This window comes from Pyrgilauda ruficollis, unplaced genomic scaffold, assembly GCF_017590135.1.
Source record: "Pyrgilauda ruficollis isolate IOZ18807 unplaced genomic scaffold, ASM1759013v1 scaffold8, whole genome shotgun sequence".
NCBI classification, from domain to species: domain Eukaryota; kingdom Metazoa; phylum Chordata; class Aves; order Passeriformes; family Passeridae; genus Pyrgilauda; species Pyrgilauda ruficollis.
The window spans coordinates 9,636,374-9,654,666 of record NW_024529932.1 but is presented as its reverse complement, the minus strand read 5'-3'; the positions used below and the strand labels follow the sequence as shown (position 1 = coordinate 9,654,666).

General features: G+C 37.4%; 2 protein-coding genes across 2 annotated transcripts; both read right to left on the bottom strand.

The window, feature by feature from the left end:
* Positions 1-388: 388 nt before the first annotated feature.
* On the bottom strand, positions 389-6,873 carry LOC121364170 (matrix metalloproteinase-27-like). Its single transcript, XM_041487218.1, has 9 exons — positions 6,642-6,873; positions 5,825-5,973; positions 5,583-5,711; positions 3,649-3,810; positions 3,353-3,476; positions 2,359-2,489; positions 2,115-2,274; positions 841-944; positions 389-645 (listed from the first exon to the last, which is right to left on the bottom strand). Exons 1-9 carry the CDS (start codon positions 6,785-6,787, stop codon positions 545-547), a joined length of 1,206 nt encoding a protein of 401 aa, XP_041343152.1. The 5' UTR covers positions 6,788-6,873; the 3' UTR covers positions 389-544.
* A 5,454-nt stretch (positions 6,874-12,327) lies between these two features.
* On the bottom strand, positions 12,328-17,927 carry LOC121364174 (interstitial collagenase-like). The gene is made up of 9 exons (XM_041487226.1): positions 17,761-17,927; positions 17,314-17,462; positions 17,098-17,223; positions 16,158-16,319; positions 15,681-15,798; positions 14,954-15,087; positions 13,723-13,882; positions 12,711-12,811; positions 12,328-12,521 (listed from the first exon to the last, which is right to left on the bottom strand). The coding sequence occupies exons 1-9, from the start codon at positions 17,910-17,912 to the stop codon at positions 12,421-12,423; spliced, it is 1,203 nt and encodes a 400-aa protein (XP_041343160.1). The 5' UTR covers positions 17,913-17,927; the 3' UTR covers positions 12,328-12,420.
* Between the last annotated feature and the right edge of the window lie 366 nt (positions 17,928-18,293).

Here is an 18,293-nt window from a genome sequence, read left to right as displayed (position 1 = left end):
AAGTACTGTTGTGATGTGAAAGGGACAAGGCTGCAACAGACAAAGAAGAGCAGAACAAGATGCAGGAAAATGCATCTTCTGCAGAATGCAGAAAAGCAGTGACTAATGAAAGCTTGCAGATGGAGAGACAAGAAGCTTGCTCTTTGGAGAGAAAAGAGGCAAATTGCAAACTTTGTATGCTGGAGGGATCAGCCTTTCACACCTCAGAAATGTAGAATGCCTTCAAGAGATGAAGCAGAAAAAATGTGCCATCAAACTAAAACTCTTTATTGCCATAATATTAAAAAAAAAATGCCCAAACCATCTGGAGAATAAAGTAATAAATTATTTTGTACAATTTCCACTTACGGGAAAAATGCAATTTTGTTCTAGTCTTTGAAAATAAAATTTGAGCTGACATGTTAATTTATTAAAATATATGAAAAGTATTTATAAAAGCTAGTCCTGTTGCCTATTCTGTAGAGCAGTGTACATGCAAACAATTTCTGAGATTTCTGGAATGGTAGTTATTGTCTTTCAGTGAATGTAGGTAAGTCTAATGATGCTAACAGTGGAACCAGCTGTTACTCTTCATTTCTCTGATAACTTTTTTAGCAATAGGGTCGAACTCCCATTGTTTTGATCCATGGAAGAAGTAGAATAATCCTGGAAATGAAAAAGTAAAGCATTATGTTATGGATACAAGAAATAGCTTTGTTCTGACAAATCCCTTTCGTACACAAAGGAGAGCATCTTTTCATTTCTGTCTTTTGCAGGATGCAGCAATCATCGTCATCATCATTTCAGAACTTAAGATCTTTAGAACTAAACTGATTTTACTTAAAAGATCATTTAACTTACCTTTCTGTTGAAAAACAGCATCAACCCTCTGACTAATTCCTGGAAATTCATCGACTGTCAGTCTAGGATAACCCTTCTCCATGGACTGGCTCTTTTCATCAAACCTAAATCATATGAAGGGAGACATGCAATTTTCCAGAGTTTAGACTTCAATTCTGCACAGAGTTAAGCAGCTTTTAAAATATGCCCATCCATCTGCAATTTAGTTGGTTTCACTGGGGTTGCAAGAGAAATTTGTGTTATTTACTTGCACAAATCGCTGCAGGATGCTGGCCATTGTGTTTTCCATGAGGTTGTTTCTTGTTTGCTGATAAAGGTAAACACCTCCAAAGAAGCATCCTAAGTGAGAAAAACTGAAGGAAGACCCACATTTTTGACTCCAGGGATGGGATTTCCCTCCTCTGATGATAACAGTGTGACAGACAGGGCATGGAAACTGGACAGATTCATTCCTCCTATAGCACATATTTATAGCATGAATTTTGACTCCTCCTCTCAGACTTTGATAAGATATTGTACATAATCCTCTACTAGCTGAAAGATTTAGATGGAGGCAAGAAAGCTGGCTTATTTCTAATACATCAAGTTCATCCTAACTGAGCCAGGACAATTTTTATAAGATAGGGCTAGATTAAGGGAGTTGAAAGGAGAATGTAAAATGTTCTTCCAGATTTGAGGAACCCTCTCAGGGGAAAAAACAAAACAAAACAAAAAAACCAAAACAAACCAAGCAAACAAAGCCCCTGTTTCACTTCTCCTTGGATACAAGAAATATTTTTCACAGGCATATGAGGCTGAGAGAATGAGTTACTAGGTAAGAAATGTGTGTTGTGGTTTTCTTGCATGCTGTTGTCTTGTGACCAAGGCAGTAAAATAACAATGCAAGATATTGTAAATACTCTACCCAAATTAATCAAAACCAAAAAACAGGAAACCACAGGAATCTCAAAATCCAGATGACACTGCATGTATCACTGAGGAACCCCACATTAGTCACAATAAAGTCTGTGTGAACCACTCTTGCCCTGGTTGCCTGGGGAAGACCTTTGCAGCCACTGTCCTTGCACACAGAAGGAATCTTTTAACTTCCCAAAGCTGACTTCTTTCTTCCCCTGCCTGCTTTTTGGGTATCAAGATCAGTTTGGGAATAGGCTTTAGAGGGAACCTACAGTTACCTAAAAGGTCTACTTTCTCTTTTATAACATGTTCACTTTAATTTTTATTCAGATTATATTTGAGTTATTAATAGGAAAAAATTTGTCAATTCTTCTTACCTCCAGTACTTGTCACCTATGAGAAAGTCTGTCTTCCCTGTATTTTTATTACAAACAGCTGCGTCAACTTTCTTGACACCTTTAGGGAAGCCCAGTGTGTTGATATTCTTTGGATAACCAAGCAACACCTGATATCCACTGATAACCCAGAATTTGTTGCCTGTTAAGATAAATTAAAATATTTGTCTTTTGCCCACATAATTAAATTAAGAAAAAAAAAATTAGAGAAAATCTCATACTTCACCTTTGAAAAGTAGGATCTGATCTTTTGTGTTCTCATATGCAGCTTCAATACCGGGAGGCAGATTTGGCCAGAAGGCAGAAATTAATTCGCGTTCAGCTTCTGAGTTATCGGGATATACCCGCCATAAGTGCCTGATTTAAATATGAAAAAGGTTTGTAGTACATAACAAACCACAGAAACTTCTGTATGTGCAAAAGAATGTGAGCAACATTGTGCCTTACAAGCTCTTTCTTGTCAGGGGAGCTACCTGGCTTGATGTGTCAGAAAGGAAATAACTCCCTGCACTGGGAAGTGTTTGGTTTTCTTATTCTATCTTCATTCTGGCATTTCATTGATGCTGATTGGTAAATGATCAGTTATAAGCAGCTGAATATTTCAAGTTGTCCCTGTACTGTATAGTAAGAGGGTTGTAGCAGTGCAGGTAGAAGTTACTGTAACCTCTTCAGGAGATGAATTCCCCTGATGATTTTGGGCTTGCAGAGGGGATTGGAGGAAAGATTGGCTCAGCTGTGTGGTCAAATGTACTTATTTCCTGGTTTGTTAGTTTCTTAGATTAGTAAAATTAATTAAACAGTTAATTAATTGTTCAAGACCAGGTTGGATGGGATTCTGAGCAACCTGGACTAGTGGGAAGTGTCCCTGCTTGGAACTAGATGATCTTCAGGGTACCTTCCAAATCAAACCTTTATTTGATTGTCTGGAAATATTTGCATCATTAAGGCAAGTCAATACTCAGTGTAACTATCTATACATTAGGGAATAAGGCCTCATTGGGATTAAGGTGTTTTCTGGAAAAAAATGAAGCATGTTTTTTCAGAGGATCCTATAAAAATATGAATATAACTAATATCTGCTAAAACTTTTATTTCCATGAATTGAAATCCATTTGTTTCATTGGTAATCCTGTAAACATGTGAACCACGAAAGTACTCAGTCTTTGTATAAATCAAGAAAAATTAAACCCCATGCAGACAAATGTCATATCAGCATTTACCTGCCCTTTAGAAAAATGACTTCTTGTCGGAGTGTAGTTACAGCATCGAAAGACATCTGGGAGCTACAGATTTTAGGTGAGGTAGGGGTGGTTGGCCTTTTATCTGGGGCACTTGGTGGGGATCCTGAGGGAGAAATTTTGGGAAGATTACACCAAATTGTAGAAATATTAAGGTTTCCACACCTTGCTTTTTTTTTAATATTATGCGAATATGATGAAGTTTATGGTGAAACTTTGTGAAAGAGATTATTTCTCCTCTGCTTACCTTTTTTTTTAAAGCTATGGATTTTACTCACCATAAATGGACTGAATGCCACTTATATCATCTGGAGAGAGGGGAAATTCACTGGGGCTGATGTAGGCATAATTGGGGAACATGAGAGCCCTCTGATCATTAGAATGGGAGAGACCCAGGGCATGGCCAAACTCATGAGCAGCAACAAGGAACAAGTTGAACCCTTATGAAAAGGATAGAGAGAAGAGATCAGTGAAATTTTACTCAATAAATGGCTGATACGATCACAGCATCAGGCTATTGCTCAGTAGCAGTTTTCATACAATATATTGACATTCACTGGGGAATGCATCTAGGTGAACATATTTTTGTATAGGACAAGATTGTGGTCTCCCCCCTCTAGAAGGGAGAGACTTTTGACCCTCTTGCTCTCTGTTAGCTACTGAAAGTGTGTGTGTGAGTAGATATCTGGGGGTGAGTGTGGGTGCAGCTCTCTGGAATGTCCTGGCAGGGTTTCCTGGCTGAGGTAGAGCAGATTAGATAGTGAGTCAGATCAAACTAACAGCTCTCCAGGGCAAGGCAGGAGGACACACTCTGTGCTCACCGCAGGTATCAAAGTGTCACTCTGTGTGTCACTCTCCCTCCTACAAACCTGAGAAAGAAAGGTGAGAGCATGAGTAGACAAGGAAAAATAAAACGTTAGCAGAACGCTTTACCTTTTTATCATTGGGACTTTAAAGCATATGGTTTCTTTAGAGATTTATGAAACAAAATAAAATTTTAAAATATTATGCTTCTGCATGCTTACTGCCAGTGACATATGTTAACAAAACAAAGAAATAAAAATGGAATTTCCTTCAACATGCATCCCTCCAAGTAATGTGCCTTTCTGAATTAGGGACGAATGATCATCTGCCCTGCAGACCAAGATCCAGAAATGTCAACAGATTTAATGAAGATCACAAGTCTGTGGCAGAGGAGAGGACTGGTCATCTATTGCCCAAGAAAGGCTGGCTGAAGCCAAGACATTCATTTCTCAAAAACCCAAACAAAATAAAGCCTCATTTTTTCCACACATATTTCCAGTCAGTCCTCCCCTCTCACGAGTCTTCCGAGTGCTCCAAGTTCTGCAATGTCTGGCTGCTGGAGCTGTGCTGCTGAGGAACAGCAGAAAAATTGTGGTTGACCCATTCAGTCCCAGTATGGGGAAAACATCATTTTTAATCATGTGACAAGTCCAGTACTCACCCCTCTCTTTTTTTCCCACCACAATAAATCCACAGTGTCCTTGTGCAGCAGTTTTACAGCACTTTTTCTGTTCATTAGCTCCTTGCTCTTCCTGACCTCAGTCCTCTTTTTGCAGCTTTCCATCTCAAAAAGTGTGTGAGAAATGGGTCTAAAGTAGCAGAGGGTAATGTGCCTGTGTGCTGATGGACCTGTCAGAGGCAGTATGTGCTGTACGGCCAGCCTGGAGGATGAGCAGAGCAGACATTCCAGGCAGATTGAGGCTGGGCACTCAGTGCTCCCTTCTCTGCTGCCTGTTGTTGAACCTACTCTGGAGTTTTTAGTGAAGATTCTTCATTATCCCCGGTGTCTGTGTTGATTTTTAGGTGGTGGGGATGTCCTCTGAGGGCTGCTGCAAAGCACAGACCATGGTAGTGTGCATCAGAGGTAGGAAGAGAAAGCCTTTATCAAGGCTTGTGAAACTCCGGGCCATCACCAGCCCCCAGGTAAGAGTGGCTGTGTCTATGGCATTCCTACCTGAAAAGGATTGTCCTGTTGGCATTTTTATCAGGGCTAATTAAGGACTAGAGTAGATCAAGGTGTTTATGTCTATGTCACTGAAAGTATCCCTGTTGGAGGGCAGCCTGCAATATCCTCAAACTGCTTTTTTAGTTAGTGCAGTGTTTCATCTTATTCTCTTCCTTCACTTAAATAAAATCAGAATGAAACTTATTCATCTGCATAACACTTTATAAACCTTTTTGAACCTACCATCTGAGCCTGTGGTCCAGTCTTCATCCTCGTCAAAGTGCACATCACCGCCTAAACCATTGCCAGGTGGAAAGGCATGAGCAAGAACTCCAAGGGGGCCATCAAAATAGCGAGGGCAATGTCCATGAACTAAATAATATTAATTGATACAACACTGAGCTTTGGTTATTATTATTGAAAATGTATTAATTAAAAAAAAATTAAAAAGTTAATTTTATCATTGTGTGCAGTATTCATTTTACCTTTGGTCCCAAAAGCAATCATTATATCTGCTATTCCCCTATGAATGCGAGTGAAAATCAGCGGGGTGACAGCACTCCACACTTTAAACGCCTTCTCAACCGCTTTATCCACATCCTCCTTGCTCATATCTGGTGTGTAGTTCACAATTCTACAGTTATGAGAATTCAAGCATAATATTTAGTATTTGCAGAAAAAAGAAAATCATAATATGGTTAAGAAGATTAACAGAAAATATAAGAAACAGTATAACCCATAAACAAATAGTTCCCAAGATTCATCTTGGCCTGGGTGAATTTGATATGTGAAAACTGAGTGTGTTTGAGTGTGTGATAACTGTCCAATATAACTTTTTATAAATATAACTTTTTATAAATATAACTTTTTATAAATATAATTTTAATAATAATAGTTGTGTACACATTATCATTTTTTTCTTAAAATGGGCCTTAGCCAGGAGGTTGCCACTTGAGCATGAGGAAAGTTACCTCCTCAGGTTTCTGTGACTACTGCACTGTCGTCTCAGCAAATTTTAAAGATAATGAGGTTTGCACAGGGTGCAGTTGACATTTCTGTTTGGCTTACAGAATATTTGTCAGGAGTGATACATGACAGGCAAAATACTATGGCTGAACCAGTAAATGCAAAATACCCAGCTTGATTTTCAGAAATTCCTCTCAGGAGCATGCATAGCTAACAGCTGTGGAGAGAGAAACATTTTTGTATTCCCAACAGAAAACAATTGCTATAGAAGTTATATTTAAATACAACAAATTCAGATACCCACAAACCTAAAATTTAAACTCAAAATGTAATTACCTGTATGTCAGTTTGTTTTTTTTCCATCCGGGTAGAGTGAAGCCATAGAGACCCACATCAGGAACTCCACATCTGGGTTTCTTCATTATTTCCAATGTCTCATTATCCAGTTTTCCAGTCACTTTCAAACCAAAAAATTGTTGCATTTTCTGGAGTTTTTCAGCTGCGGATTCAGCATTTATTTTCCATCCAAGTTGATTTGGATCTGGCTCAACAGCATAGAATTTATTCAAGTAGTTCTAGTAAAAAAAAAAAAAAAGTGACATGTTTCACATTTCGATCTGTTTCTTGAACAGATAAATACCTTAGGACTGTTGTTTGTGTAGGTTGCTGGCAAAACTTTCCTGTGCTTTTGGAGCACAACAGATGTTTTCATGGGGATCATAGCTAAACAGAAACAGACAACATTGTCCTGACTCTTATTAACTTAACATTTCCAGTTTGTACAGATTTAACCTACTTTAATAAAGTTCAAGCAACAGAGTTCTATGCAATAGCATTGTCTCAGAAATGCAGCAAGCTGCTGTGCAACTGGAACACACAGAATAGGTCTAAAAATAGAGGGCTCAATAGATCCCAGATATGGACAATGCAGTTACCTGTACAAGCTTTACATCTTCTTCATTGTCTTTGTCTGGGTGGAAGAGAAGAGCGCTAGAAACAGCTGTGCATGTCACAAGCCAAAGCGAAAGAGCCTTCATTTTTACTCTCATCCCTGTCCTGGTAGGAGAGCTGTCTGCTTTCTGCTCCATGTGCCTCCTTTCTCACATCCCAGCTCGTATGGTTATGGGGTGCTTTGGAGAATCAGCTGTAGACTGACTCAGAGCTTATCATGCTCTGATTCCCTCCACACAAGTTATAACACTGTGCAGACTAACACAATAAAACTTAATTGAACCCATCCGACTTCACAGTCATCTGAAGTCAGCTGGGATTTGAATCTGTCTAAGAAGCTTGGCTACCCTTTCAAAACTGGCACTCAATTTCAGTTATTTTACACTGACTTTGACAAACCTGAGCAATTTCATGCCAGATTAAGTGGTGGACAAATGCAAAACCTTGTAAGTTGTCCCAACACACCTGTGTGAAGTGGGACCACCAAATGTCAGATACTCTACATTCTACACCTAGAAAATGGGAATTGTGTGTAAGGTATGAATCCCATAAAAAAGAAAACAAAAGAGACTTTGGGAGAAATGACCATAAGCAGAATATTTTCTTTTCAAATTGATTTATGATGAAAATGCCAATTCCTTACCCACCTCTTTCTGGCAATTTTTTAAGCAGTGTGTTTCTTTTAAATCATTCTGGTGGAATCCAAGATATACGTAAATGAGATTGATTTTACCTTATAAATTGAGCCTAAAGAATGTGAATAATCTTATATTTCTGTCTGCATCTATCTATCTATTTATCTATTTATCTATTTATCTATCTATCTATCTGCCATTTCATTATTAAAGGGTTTTTCCAGTTTAACCACATTAGCCGCAGGGCATATGATTATTTCCTGTCTTAAGTAATTCAGAAAAAGGGAAGTTTCAAGAGTCACACAAGCTATGACAAATTATGGGATTTCACCATGTTCCAGCCAAGCACCTTCCTCTTCCACTGGCAGCAAAGGGAGATGAAGGTGTTTGGCACCTCAGAGGAGCTCTCACAGCATGTACTCAACTTTTACAAAACTGTTGAAAGAAATGCTTTCACGGTGGACCATGGCTTTTTTCAGGAAATCCATGCTTCCAGTTTTTGGCTTTTTTGCTGTCCCTTCCAGCCAATTTTTCTCCTGCTGGAGGCATTAATAGTGAACTTTTTCATCCCAATATCCTCGTTGTTAAGCTTGTTGTTAAAGGCGTTTCTCAGATACTTAAAAAAAACCCCAACAAACCCTTCTCTTGATTATTATCATTGCATTGTATGGGTCCCATTCAGCTCTGTATGTATTTGACCATATTTATTAGATTTTTGTTGATATAAGGCACATTTAGACAGCTACCTAACAGACATCCATGCTGTGAACAATTAGGAATGTTGAATCCCTAGTCCCTGCTGGTATAGTGTTACGGTCATGACCATGCTGTAGCACTGTTTCTGTTTCCCAGGATGCTCTGTGTAACATCATCAGTACTACTGATGTGATAGGCAGTCAACTTTCCAGGTTAAAACAGGGGTCACATTGCTGCTGTCTCGTAAGAAGAGAAAAAAAGTCATGGGGTAGTCAGTACAACATCCACCAACCCTAATAAATGTCAAAGATAAGCATTAGGAAACCGTAACCAGAAGCTGCTTGCACAGCTTCTTCTTTTCCCAGACCCCAAGGCCAGCTATAGATGTGCTTGTGAAACATCACTCGTGAACCTCTTCCGGTCTCTCTGCCTTGGGCAGTGGGAACTGGCTGCTGAGTTGTGTAGATGGCCGTATTGCAAAACTCTGATAGTGTTTTCTGTGATGTGGATCTCCATCATTCGTCACTCAAATGTGTTCTGAGCAAACACTAATGTTTGCTGAAACTAGAAATGTAGTCTAACCTAGAGGTTTCAACTTCTCTACATTGAATGAAGACAATGTAGAGGCCACATAACCTAATTTTAGGTTAGTTGGTTGAATCACTCTCCAGAGATAAGTATTTCTCTGTTTTCTGTAGAAGAAAGCTTAATTAATAAGTGCTTAAAGTTGGATGTAGCTGATATTAACCTAGCTGCTCTTATTGTCTCTATCCTTTACTGCTACATGGCAGACAGCTGTGGGAATCTGACAGCCCGCCACAGTGGGAAGCAAGAAAAACACTTATCCCAGTTCATATAAAATCTGCCCATAGTTCTTGATTTTTCTATAAAATTAAATTCATGTCAGCTGAAACATGTTTTCCAAAAATGTATTCTAGTGCTGTGGGAAAATACGTTTAGTGCAAAAGCCCTGAACAGCATCTGTCTTTTGTGACATTTGCATGAATAATCAGACTGTAACACCATGGTCATTCCCTCTAGCTTTGAAACCTTTGAGACAAACAAATATATCAATTTAAAAACATAAGACAGATCTCTAAAAAGAAAGCCACACTGGTGGCTGTGATCCAGAACCTAGAGGGGACGTGTGGCTTCTAGACAGGTAGTTGGAAGCCAGCTGGAAACCTTTAGGCACCTTAATGGTACTAGAGAACTGTTCAGGGAGAAAAGTTGTGCCACTACTCTACAGGCTCAATCCTTCCACAGAGCCAATAAAATTGAATTGTTACTCAGCCTGAGTGAAAAACATGGAGCAAAGGCAATTGGTCTATGGGCTCTCTTTGACTCTTGATGGGCTTTAAACAGACGGCAGCATGTGAGGGCAGGACTCAACCATGCCAACACAGGTCCCTAGGGACAGTATAACTTCTGTGGGCCTTTGGGAAGTGATGGGCTCCCAGGAGTCCTGTTTCACACCTGCATGGGTTACTAGGAGACCTTACAGAACCGCAAATGCACTAAACACATTTAGGGAACTGAATTCCTGGCTGGGCAAATCTGTCTTACTGATGATATGGGCAACAATTACACACCACACCTGCACACCCTGGGGAGGGGTACAGTACTTGAGCATAGTACAGTAATTAGCAAATAGAGGTAAAATTATTAAAAGGGAAAAAGAAAATAACAGGCAATTTTATGACAAAACTCTCCAATTCCTAATTCTGAAAAGGCTACTTTGTGCCTGAAGGAAGACAAGAGCGGCTGGCACCAGACGTGCCCTCCTCTTCATGGTGTGGCTGGGATGGAGCAATCGCTGCGCTCCCACAGGCAGAGGAAATGTGCTCTCACATAAGCACGGGGCAGATTTCTCACAAAGGCATCACTTCATGTGGAGCTCTCGTCTTCCGGATCATGGGAAATTCACAAAGTGAATTTCAAAACTGTGTCTGGCAACTAAAATTTGGACAGGATGCAAGAAGGCACGGACTAAAAATATTGCATTAGAAACTTCATCCTATTTTTAGCTTCTTCATCTTCCATGATCTGTAAATTTCCCTTTATCTCTCTTTCCTCCTCTAAAACATAATCACCTCCTTACCCCTCATCTCCCATTTAACATTTTCACTGCCCCATGAAGGCTCACCACTCTGCTTCTAGAGAGGGACTAGCATTCTGCTGTAAATCTGAGAAAGTCTTTTGACATCACCTTGAGATCCTGTGCTTTTTCTTCATATTTCTAGAGAATATATGCCCCCTGTTTTTATTTTTTAATATAAATTGTTCTAGTAAGAAATATTATATTTGCTTGTAAATCTTGTCTTATATTTGTAGATCATTTCTGCTAAAAAAGCAGAACACGACACAAACACTTTAGATTTATATACTCCTAAAACACTATTTGGTTTAATTGTCATTCAGTAGCACTGGTTTACTGAAAAAAATATGATTCACTAGTGTTGCTGATGAGGTTTGATATTAAAGAACTAGTACCTATAACACCTTGTGAGAACTGGATTCACATAAATTAACTTCTTAATTAAAGCTTTTGATTTGCTGCAATTTATTTTTATTCTTTTGTAATATTTTCTTAGGTTTTACAAAGTATATGATCAAATTAATTTTCAATTATACAATTTCTCATCTTTGAATAGTATTGAGACTGAACTATACTGAATTTAACAAAAATAAGAGCTACCAACTCTGTTCTTTATTTATGAAGGATAAAATTTAATAGCATTCTAATACAGACAGATAAGTACCAAAAAAAAGAGAAACGGATATGTTTTTATGAGACTACACATTATTTCCTCAAAATATAGTAATTTTTATTACCGTAAACTTAAACCTTCCTTTGAAGCCTGTTGAATTATACAGATATAAAATATAATAAATTTTGTTCTGTTCATATGGCTTCTAATGATATCAGCTGAGCTATAAAGACTGAAGAGAATGTGAATAACCCTTCAAACACCATTTTAATTGAGGCCTTTGCAGAAAATGTGATTAAGCTGGAAATCAAACTGTCCTTTTTATGAATCTTTGTATCAGAGGTATTTTTGGCCAAAATTTTAATCTTTCAAGCAAAATTCTTGATTCTCTAACCCACTGGAATTAGGTGAGATTCAGTAACTACTGGAGTAGTGAGTAAAAAGAGCCTTGATTAAAGAAGTTTATTTGCTTATTATATGTTGTGGCTACCACTGAGAGCAAGTGACTTGTTTCTTATCTCAGGCGTTCTTCCTCATCTATATTTCTGCATTTTTGGACTTGAAACATGTTCCAAAATCCAAAACCATGAGAATATTCCTTCTCCCCTGCCCCCCCTGCCCTCTTCCCACAGTTGTAAAGATGTACACCCTGGAGAGCAGTCTAAGAGGGGAAGTAGAGGAAAGAGGAACAGAAAGTGGAAGTAGATCTGTACGCTGATGATAATGAGCCCCAACTAATTAACCACCAGATTTTCACCACGGTTTGTGAGGAGTGGGGGGTTCAGAGACAAGTATGTCCTCCTTTCTCTGTCTTTGTGAAAAAACCTGACATTTCCTGCCAGAATGCATTTTTTAGTGTTTGAAAGCTAGACTTGGGTCTTGAGCATCAGGGCAAAAACGACATCAGGAACAAAATTATATAAGAAACATAATTTATTAGGAAACTTGACTTTAAGAGAAGTTGTGATAAATTATATAAATCTATTTGGCTTAAAATAAATAAGTATTAAGACTGTACTGCAGTAAAACTTGAACAGAAATCCATTCTGATCTGAGAATCATGAAATGCTGAAAAATGCAGCAGACAAAAACATACAATGTGCACATGGAAAATCATTGCAATTAACAATTAAACCAGCTGGTGCTCTTCATTTTTCGAACAACCCGTTTGGCACGAGGATCAAACTGGAACTGAGTTGTCCCATGGAAGAAATACACATAGCCTAGAAATAAAATTTAATCCAATTATATTTCATTTGAAAAAAAAAATCCCTATTATAGACAGTCTATGTATACCAGATATTTTTAATTTCCTTTTCATTAAGGTTATAACAACTTTTTGGAAAGAATTATCCTATCTGTAGAAGCCCAAATATTCACATAAACACAGGTTAAAGGTAAGTTTCACTCACCATCTTTCTGGAAAGCAGCATCAACCCTGCCAATGTTTCCAAAGTCAGAGACTATTTTCCTGGGATACCCATGATCCATGGATTTTTTCTTTTCATCGTATCTTAAAAGAAGAAATGTCATTACAATTTATGAGGAAGCAGACATTATTGACATATTTTGAAAGTCAAAAGCAAATTCTTGCAGGCAACTCTACTGTTACTAAGAAGTCTCATAGAGATTAACTTAAGTAGCTTTTGATTCTCCGTATTAAGTTTCTCTTAGAGATTTCTCTGAGATTTGAAAATCGTACCTATGGTAAAGTTTGTCATAATGTTCCCAGAGACCCTGGAAACAGAGCTCAGAAATTTATTTGTGTATTTCTGGACTAACAGAGCCTTGGCCATGACTTGCACATAAAATGAATTTATATTTCAAGGCATTGAATATCCAGTTCAAACATAAAAACAAAACATAAAACTTCAGAGAAGACAGTGGCACAGTCCTGAACTATAGTTGAATTAGAGTCAGTGATGGACTTAAACAAAATTTCTCTCTGAAATTTGTCATGAGCGTCAATTAGAAACACAAGCAACTTTAAAATTGGAGAATACTTATAATTACTTCATAGAGGAATTAAATTACAGCACTTTGCACTGATGATTCATTTTGTTTGAAAAGTGAATTAAAAGTGGACCCTATCACAGCATAGCATAAAAAAGCAGCCATGATGTGGAGCAAAAGAGAGCAATCTACTTGAAATTGACTCTTTTTTTATTGGGTAGCTTTTCATTCAGGTGAAAGAATTTGTAATCCTGCTACAGGAATCTAATATTTGGGGAAAAAAATCCTGAAAAGGTGAAAAGGTGACAATTTCTAGGAAATGCCTATTTTTAAAACAAAATCCCAAAGAAACACATTTAAATTTCTGGAATATGCCTGGTTTAAACATCGATCCACTCAAACTATATAGTAACATATCAGTCCCCAGGGAAATGAAAACATGTCTTCTGGTAAATGAACATTGAATCTTACCTCCAGTATCTGTCAGCTACAAAGAAGTATGTTTTCCCTGTGGCTTCATCATTGTAAGCTGCATTAACTCTTTTGACAGTCTTTGGGAGCCCCAAGCGATAGATTGGTTTGGGATAGCCAGGTAGAACATCATATCCCCTGATGACCCAATATTTATCCTCTGAAAAATACGAGCAAGTTTCATTTGGTTTTGCTATTAATAAAAGCATTTTTTGCTATTTATAAAAGCATTTACCTGCTATAAAAGCACTTTTACATTTAGATGTCTGGAAGACAATGTGTCTAGATGTCATGTTATTCTTTTTAGTTTACTACTTTAGAAAATGTTTCTAATTCTTACACTGGGACTACATAATGAAGACAGTGGAAATGGCTTCTCTTTTTATGAATAAAACATTAGAATCATGAGGTGTGTTGGATAGAGCTTTTCCCAGAATTTAAAAAAATTAATGGAAGGTATTTTTTGAGATAACAGCTTGGGGAGGGCTGGAGGTTGATGAGTTAAACCGTTGACCTTGGGCTGGGATATTGAATTTGGTAAATTCCTGTAATATGCTATTTGATTATAGAACCATATAATGTTTTGAAAACTAGGTGATATGCATCAAATTAAACTATTAAGGAAAGCACATGTCTAATCAAAATGCTTTGGTAATTTTAGATGCAATGAACATATGGTAATAGGTAATGAATATGGTAATAGGTCATGTACTATAGCAATTGTGTAATGAATTTATCTGAAGGTATTTAAAGGGTATTTGAGGCCTTGAAAAGGAAAGACTGTTAGTTCAGTGAACAATTTTCCTCTCACAGTAAAATTTTCCGCCAACTTTTTTTTTCATTTTTTTTTCCAAAATACAACAAATACTAATGAACATATCAGTAACTGTAACATAAAAATGCCTGTATTTGTCAAATGAGTTCAGTAAAAATCCTTCTGCACAAAATGAAGTGCTGTTGCCTGAAGAGAACTAGACCTGAAGAAGGGTAGCTCTTTTCATAACTTGTGTTTTCAGAGAATTAACTATAACAGAGGGGAAATTTTTCTAGATTATGACCTCTGGAGATCTGTTACAGCAACATGATCCGCTGGTAATTATTTTCAGAATTGTAAGATTATCTGTTCAACTTCCTTAACTTCCTTAAAAATACTTTAACTTCTGTAACTGCATAGTTTATAAGAAGCAGGAAGTAACAGGTCAGAAAAAGTGGAGACCTTGGATTAAATTACCTTTAAAAATTGTAATTTCATCTGTCTCAACGTTTTCATAAGCAGCTTGAATTCCTGATGGTAACCTTGGCCAGAACAGTGAGATAAAATTGAGCTCTGTCTCTGTCCTTTCGGGATGCTTGCGCAGCATGTATCTGTTTTAAACAAAATTTAAGTCATAAAACAATTCCAATCCTTTCAAAACATTCAAGATAATTATTATAGCTCCTGAAGTACAACAGAGAGATGTGAATACCCCTTTCCACTGAGTGTAAAAGAAATCTGGAGCAAGGACATTGGTAATTTTAGCACTTCAGTTATGTGCTAAAAATTCAGCAAATTGAATATAAAACCTTCTACTTCTCTTTAGGGCAATAAGTCTCAGACATCCTTCTTCCTGGCAGTGTTTTCACCTCTGTCCCTGCTCCTGTACTAAGGATGAGTGTGGGACCCATGGACATGCTGCTATCAGATACATGAGTGCTCTTGCTTTGCTGTTTATTTGAATCAATTTCAGAGGTAAGTGTGTCACAGAGGTGGGCACAGTGATAGAAGAATTGGTAAACAACCTACAAGCTCCTGTCACCTTCCCTGCTCTTGTCAAATAGGGCTCTTCAGATTAATGATCTGAGAAGGATCATCTAGTGCTTCTCTTTGTATTACATTCCAAAAGGACAGTTTTTCCTCATGGATTTTTTTAAGCTGCTGAATGTTTAAAAGAAATAATGTGTATGCTTATTGTTGTTACCTGCCCTTGAAGAAGAATATTTCTCCACGCAGGGTAGTAATAGAATCAAATGTCAAATTTGGGTCACAAGCTTCTGGAGTTACGGGTCCTGTTGGCTGCACAGCAGCATTAGACCGTCCTGTAGGATGAACATTTATCATTCAGTGTGGAGAAATATAAGGAGAGTGTTCAGAAGGTCTCTGAGGACCCAGAAAATATGTTTTATACAGAAAGAGAAAGAATATAATTTCAAAGTAAGAGTCTGTCATTAAATGCAGAATTCCAATGTTGATAAAACCAGTTGTGTTCATCTTTTCAAAATGAGATTTTTTCAGAACTGGACTTCAGCTGAAGTTAACTTCCACGAATTTTCTCCCTTTTGTTATCCATTTTTCAGAAACTGATAAATTTCTCATTTTGGTGGAGTGTTAAATACCTTCATTTTACCATTTACCAGCCTCCCAAGTAGAAATATTAAATAAATATATTATTTCTTACCATAGATGGCCTGAATTCCATCAATGTCATCCTGAGGAAGATGGAATTCACTGGGGTCAGTGTAGGAGTAAGTTGGATACATCAGTGCTCCAGGATCATTTGAATGAGACAGACCCAGTGAATGGCCAAGCTCATGGGCAAGAACAATGAACAAATTGTAGCCTGTAGGATGAAAATCATATGAAACAGCATAAAATCTGTTTCAATACTCAGCACGACTGACTAAACGGGAAACTAGTATACACTAGAGGTACAAGAGAGACTGTAAGTAATTCTATGATCATAAAAACACAAAAACATTGTTACAGAAGACCTGTATGAGTATGTAAAGAATGTCTGGCCTTAACTGTGTTCTCATTGTCATTTCTTTCGTGTCCTTTTGTCTTAAACATGAGTTGTTTCCCCTGCTATCCCATAAACTGCTCACATCAAGGATCATGCCCATGATGAGGGATTGTTGGCAGTGATCCAACAGGAAAAAAAGACTTAAAAACAAACAAAACAATGAGATTACAGTTTCAGTGATAAAACATAGGGAACACCCTAGTTAGCACTAAACTTTGAAGTGTTAGGTTAAGAAAAAGAAAGAATTTGCCTTCAGAAGTCTACCAACTTATTTCCCTGTATCCAAGTTTTAGCTTACCTCTGAACAAAAAAGTATTTTAAAGTGCTGACCTTAAAACCATTATAAAACGTTATGACGTAAATATTTATGACATTATAAATGCCACTATGATCTAAAAAATCTATTTTCTGCAAGTTCATGCCTAAAAGTGGCAGTAAAAAAACAACAACAAAGAAAGGGCAAGCAATTATAAATTAAAAGCTCTGTCCCTTTTGCTCACTTTTCTGCCTGTAGCCAGGCTTATTAAATAGTAAACATCATGTGAGGTAAGACTGTATGAGGTTAAAACTATATAGATTCAGCTACAAAACTTACCTCTTCCATCTTTTGTCCAAGTTTCCTCTTCATCCATATGCACATCTCCACCAATACCTTCTCCAGGCTGGAATGCATGAGCCAGCTGTCCATTGGGACCATCAAAAGGAGAATTGTCACGGTGGTCTAAAATGGAGAGGTAAAAAATTAGTTAAAATCCTAAATTACTTCTCTAACTTCAGATGGGTATTTAATATGCTGCATTATCATTGTTACCTCTATAAGCAAAAGAGATCATTATATCTGCTACTTTGTCCTCAACCTTTTGGAATGTCAATGGTGTCACGTTGCTCCAGACACTGAGAGCTTTTCTGATTGCTTCATCTACATCAGCTCGTGCCATCTTTGGGGTATAATTCAAAATCCTTCAAAGAAAACCCAACACATAATACATTGCTTAGAAAATATTTGAAATTTCAGCATTTTAGCTGAAATATAATTACTTGTGAAAAAATAAAAAAAATCTTAGACGTATCTTTCATGAATAAAAGTTAATAAAGGCTTTGTTTTAGATACTGCCTTCTAAAGTATCTGTTTTCTTCCAGAAATCACTAAATCACTCCATATGTCCATATATCAAATAATACAATTCATTCAGACCCCTCCACCCCAAAGTCGATGTGCTAGATTTATACCTTTTTGAACCAGATTAGGAAATATTACCTGTATGTCAGATTATTTCTTTTCCATTTGGGATTCCCTGGTGTGAACGCATAACGCAGCACATCAGGTACACCACATCTGGGTTTTTTCATCACCTCCAATGTGTCAAGATCAGGTTTTCCAGTCACTTCCAGTCCAAAGAATGACTGCATTTCCTTGAGCTTTGCAGCAAAGGGGTTTTCACCACCCCTTCTTAAATGGGGATGGTGATCCTTTTGAAGGTCATAGAAATTCTGTAGATAACTCTGAATCAGAGTTTAAAAAAAAAAAAGGCATTGTGACTTATCAGTACTGTCTTTGGTCACACTTAAAATTTACTAAGTAACTTAAAATATTCTCATATTGACATGCCCTGTGTTTACCAGGACCAACAACAATCTCTTTTCTCCAGTACAGTTTTCCTATGGTTTTCTGAATTTGTTGTTTCACTGATGAAATATATCAAGAAATGTGTTGAAAAATCTAATATTTACTATTAATAACTAATTCTACATTATTTACTGTGATCAATTACTCTAACAACAAAGCTTACA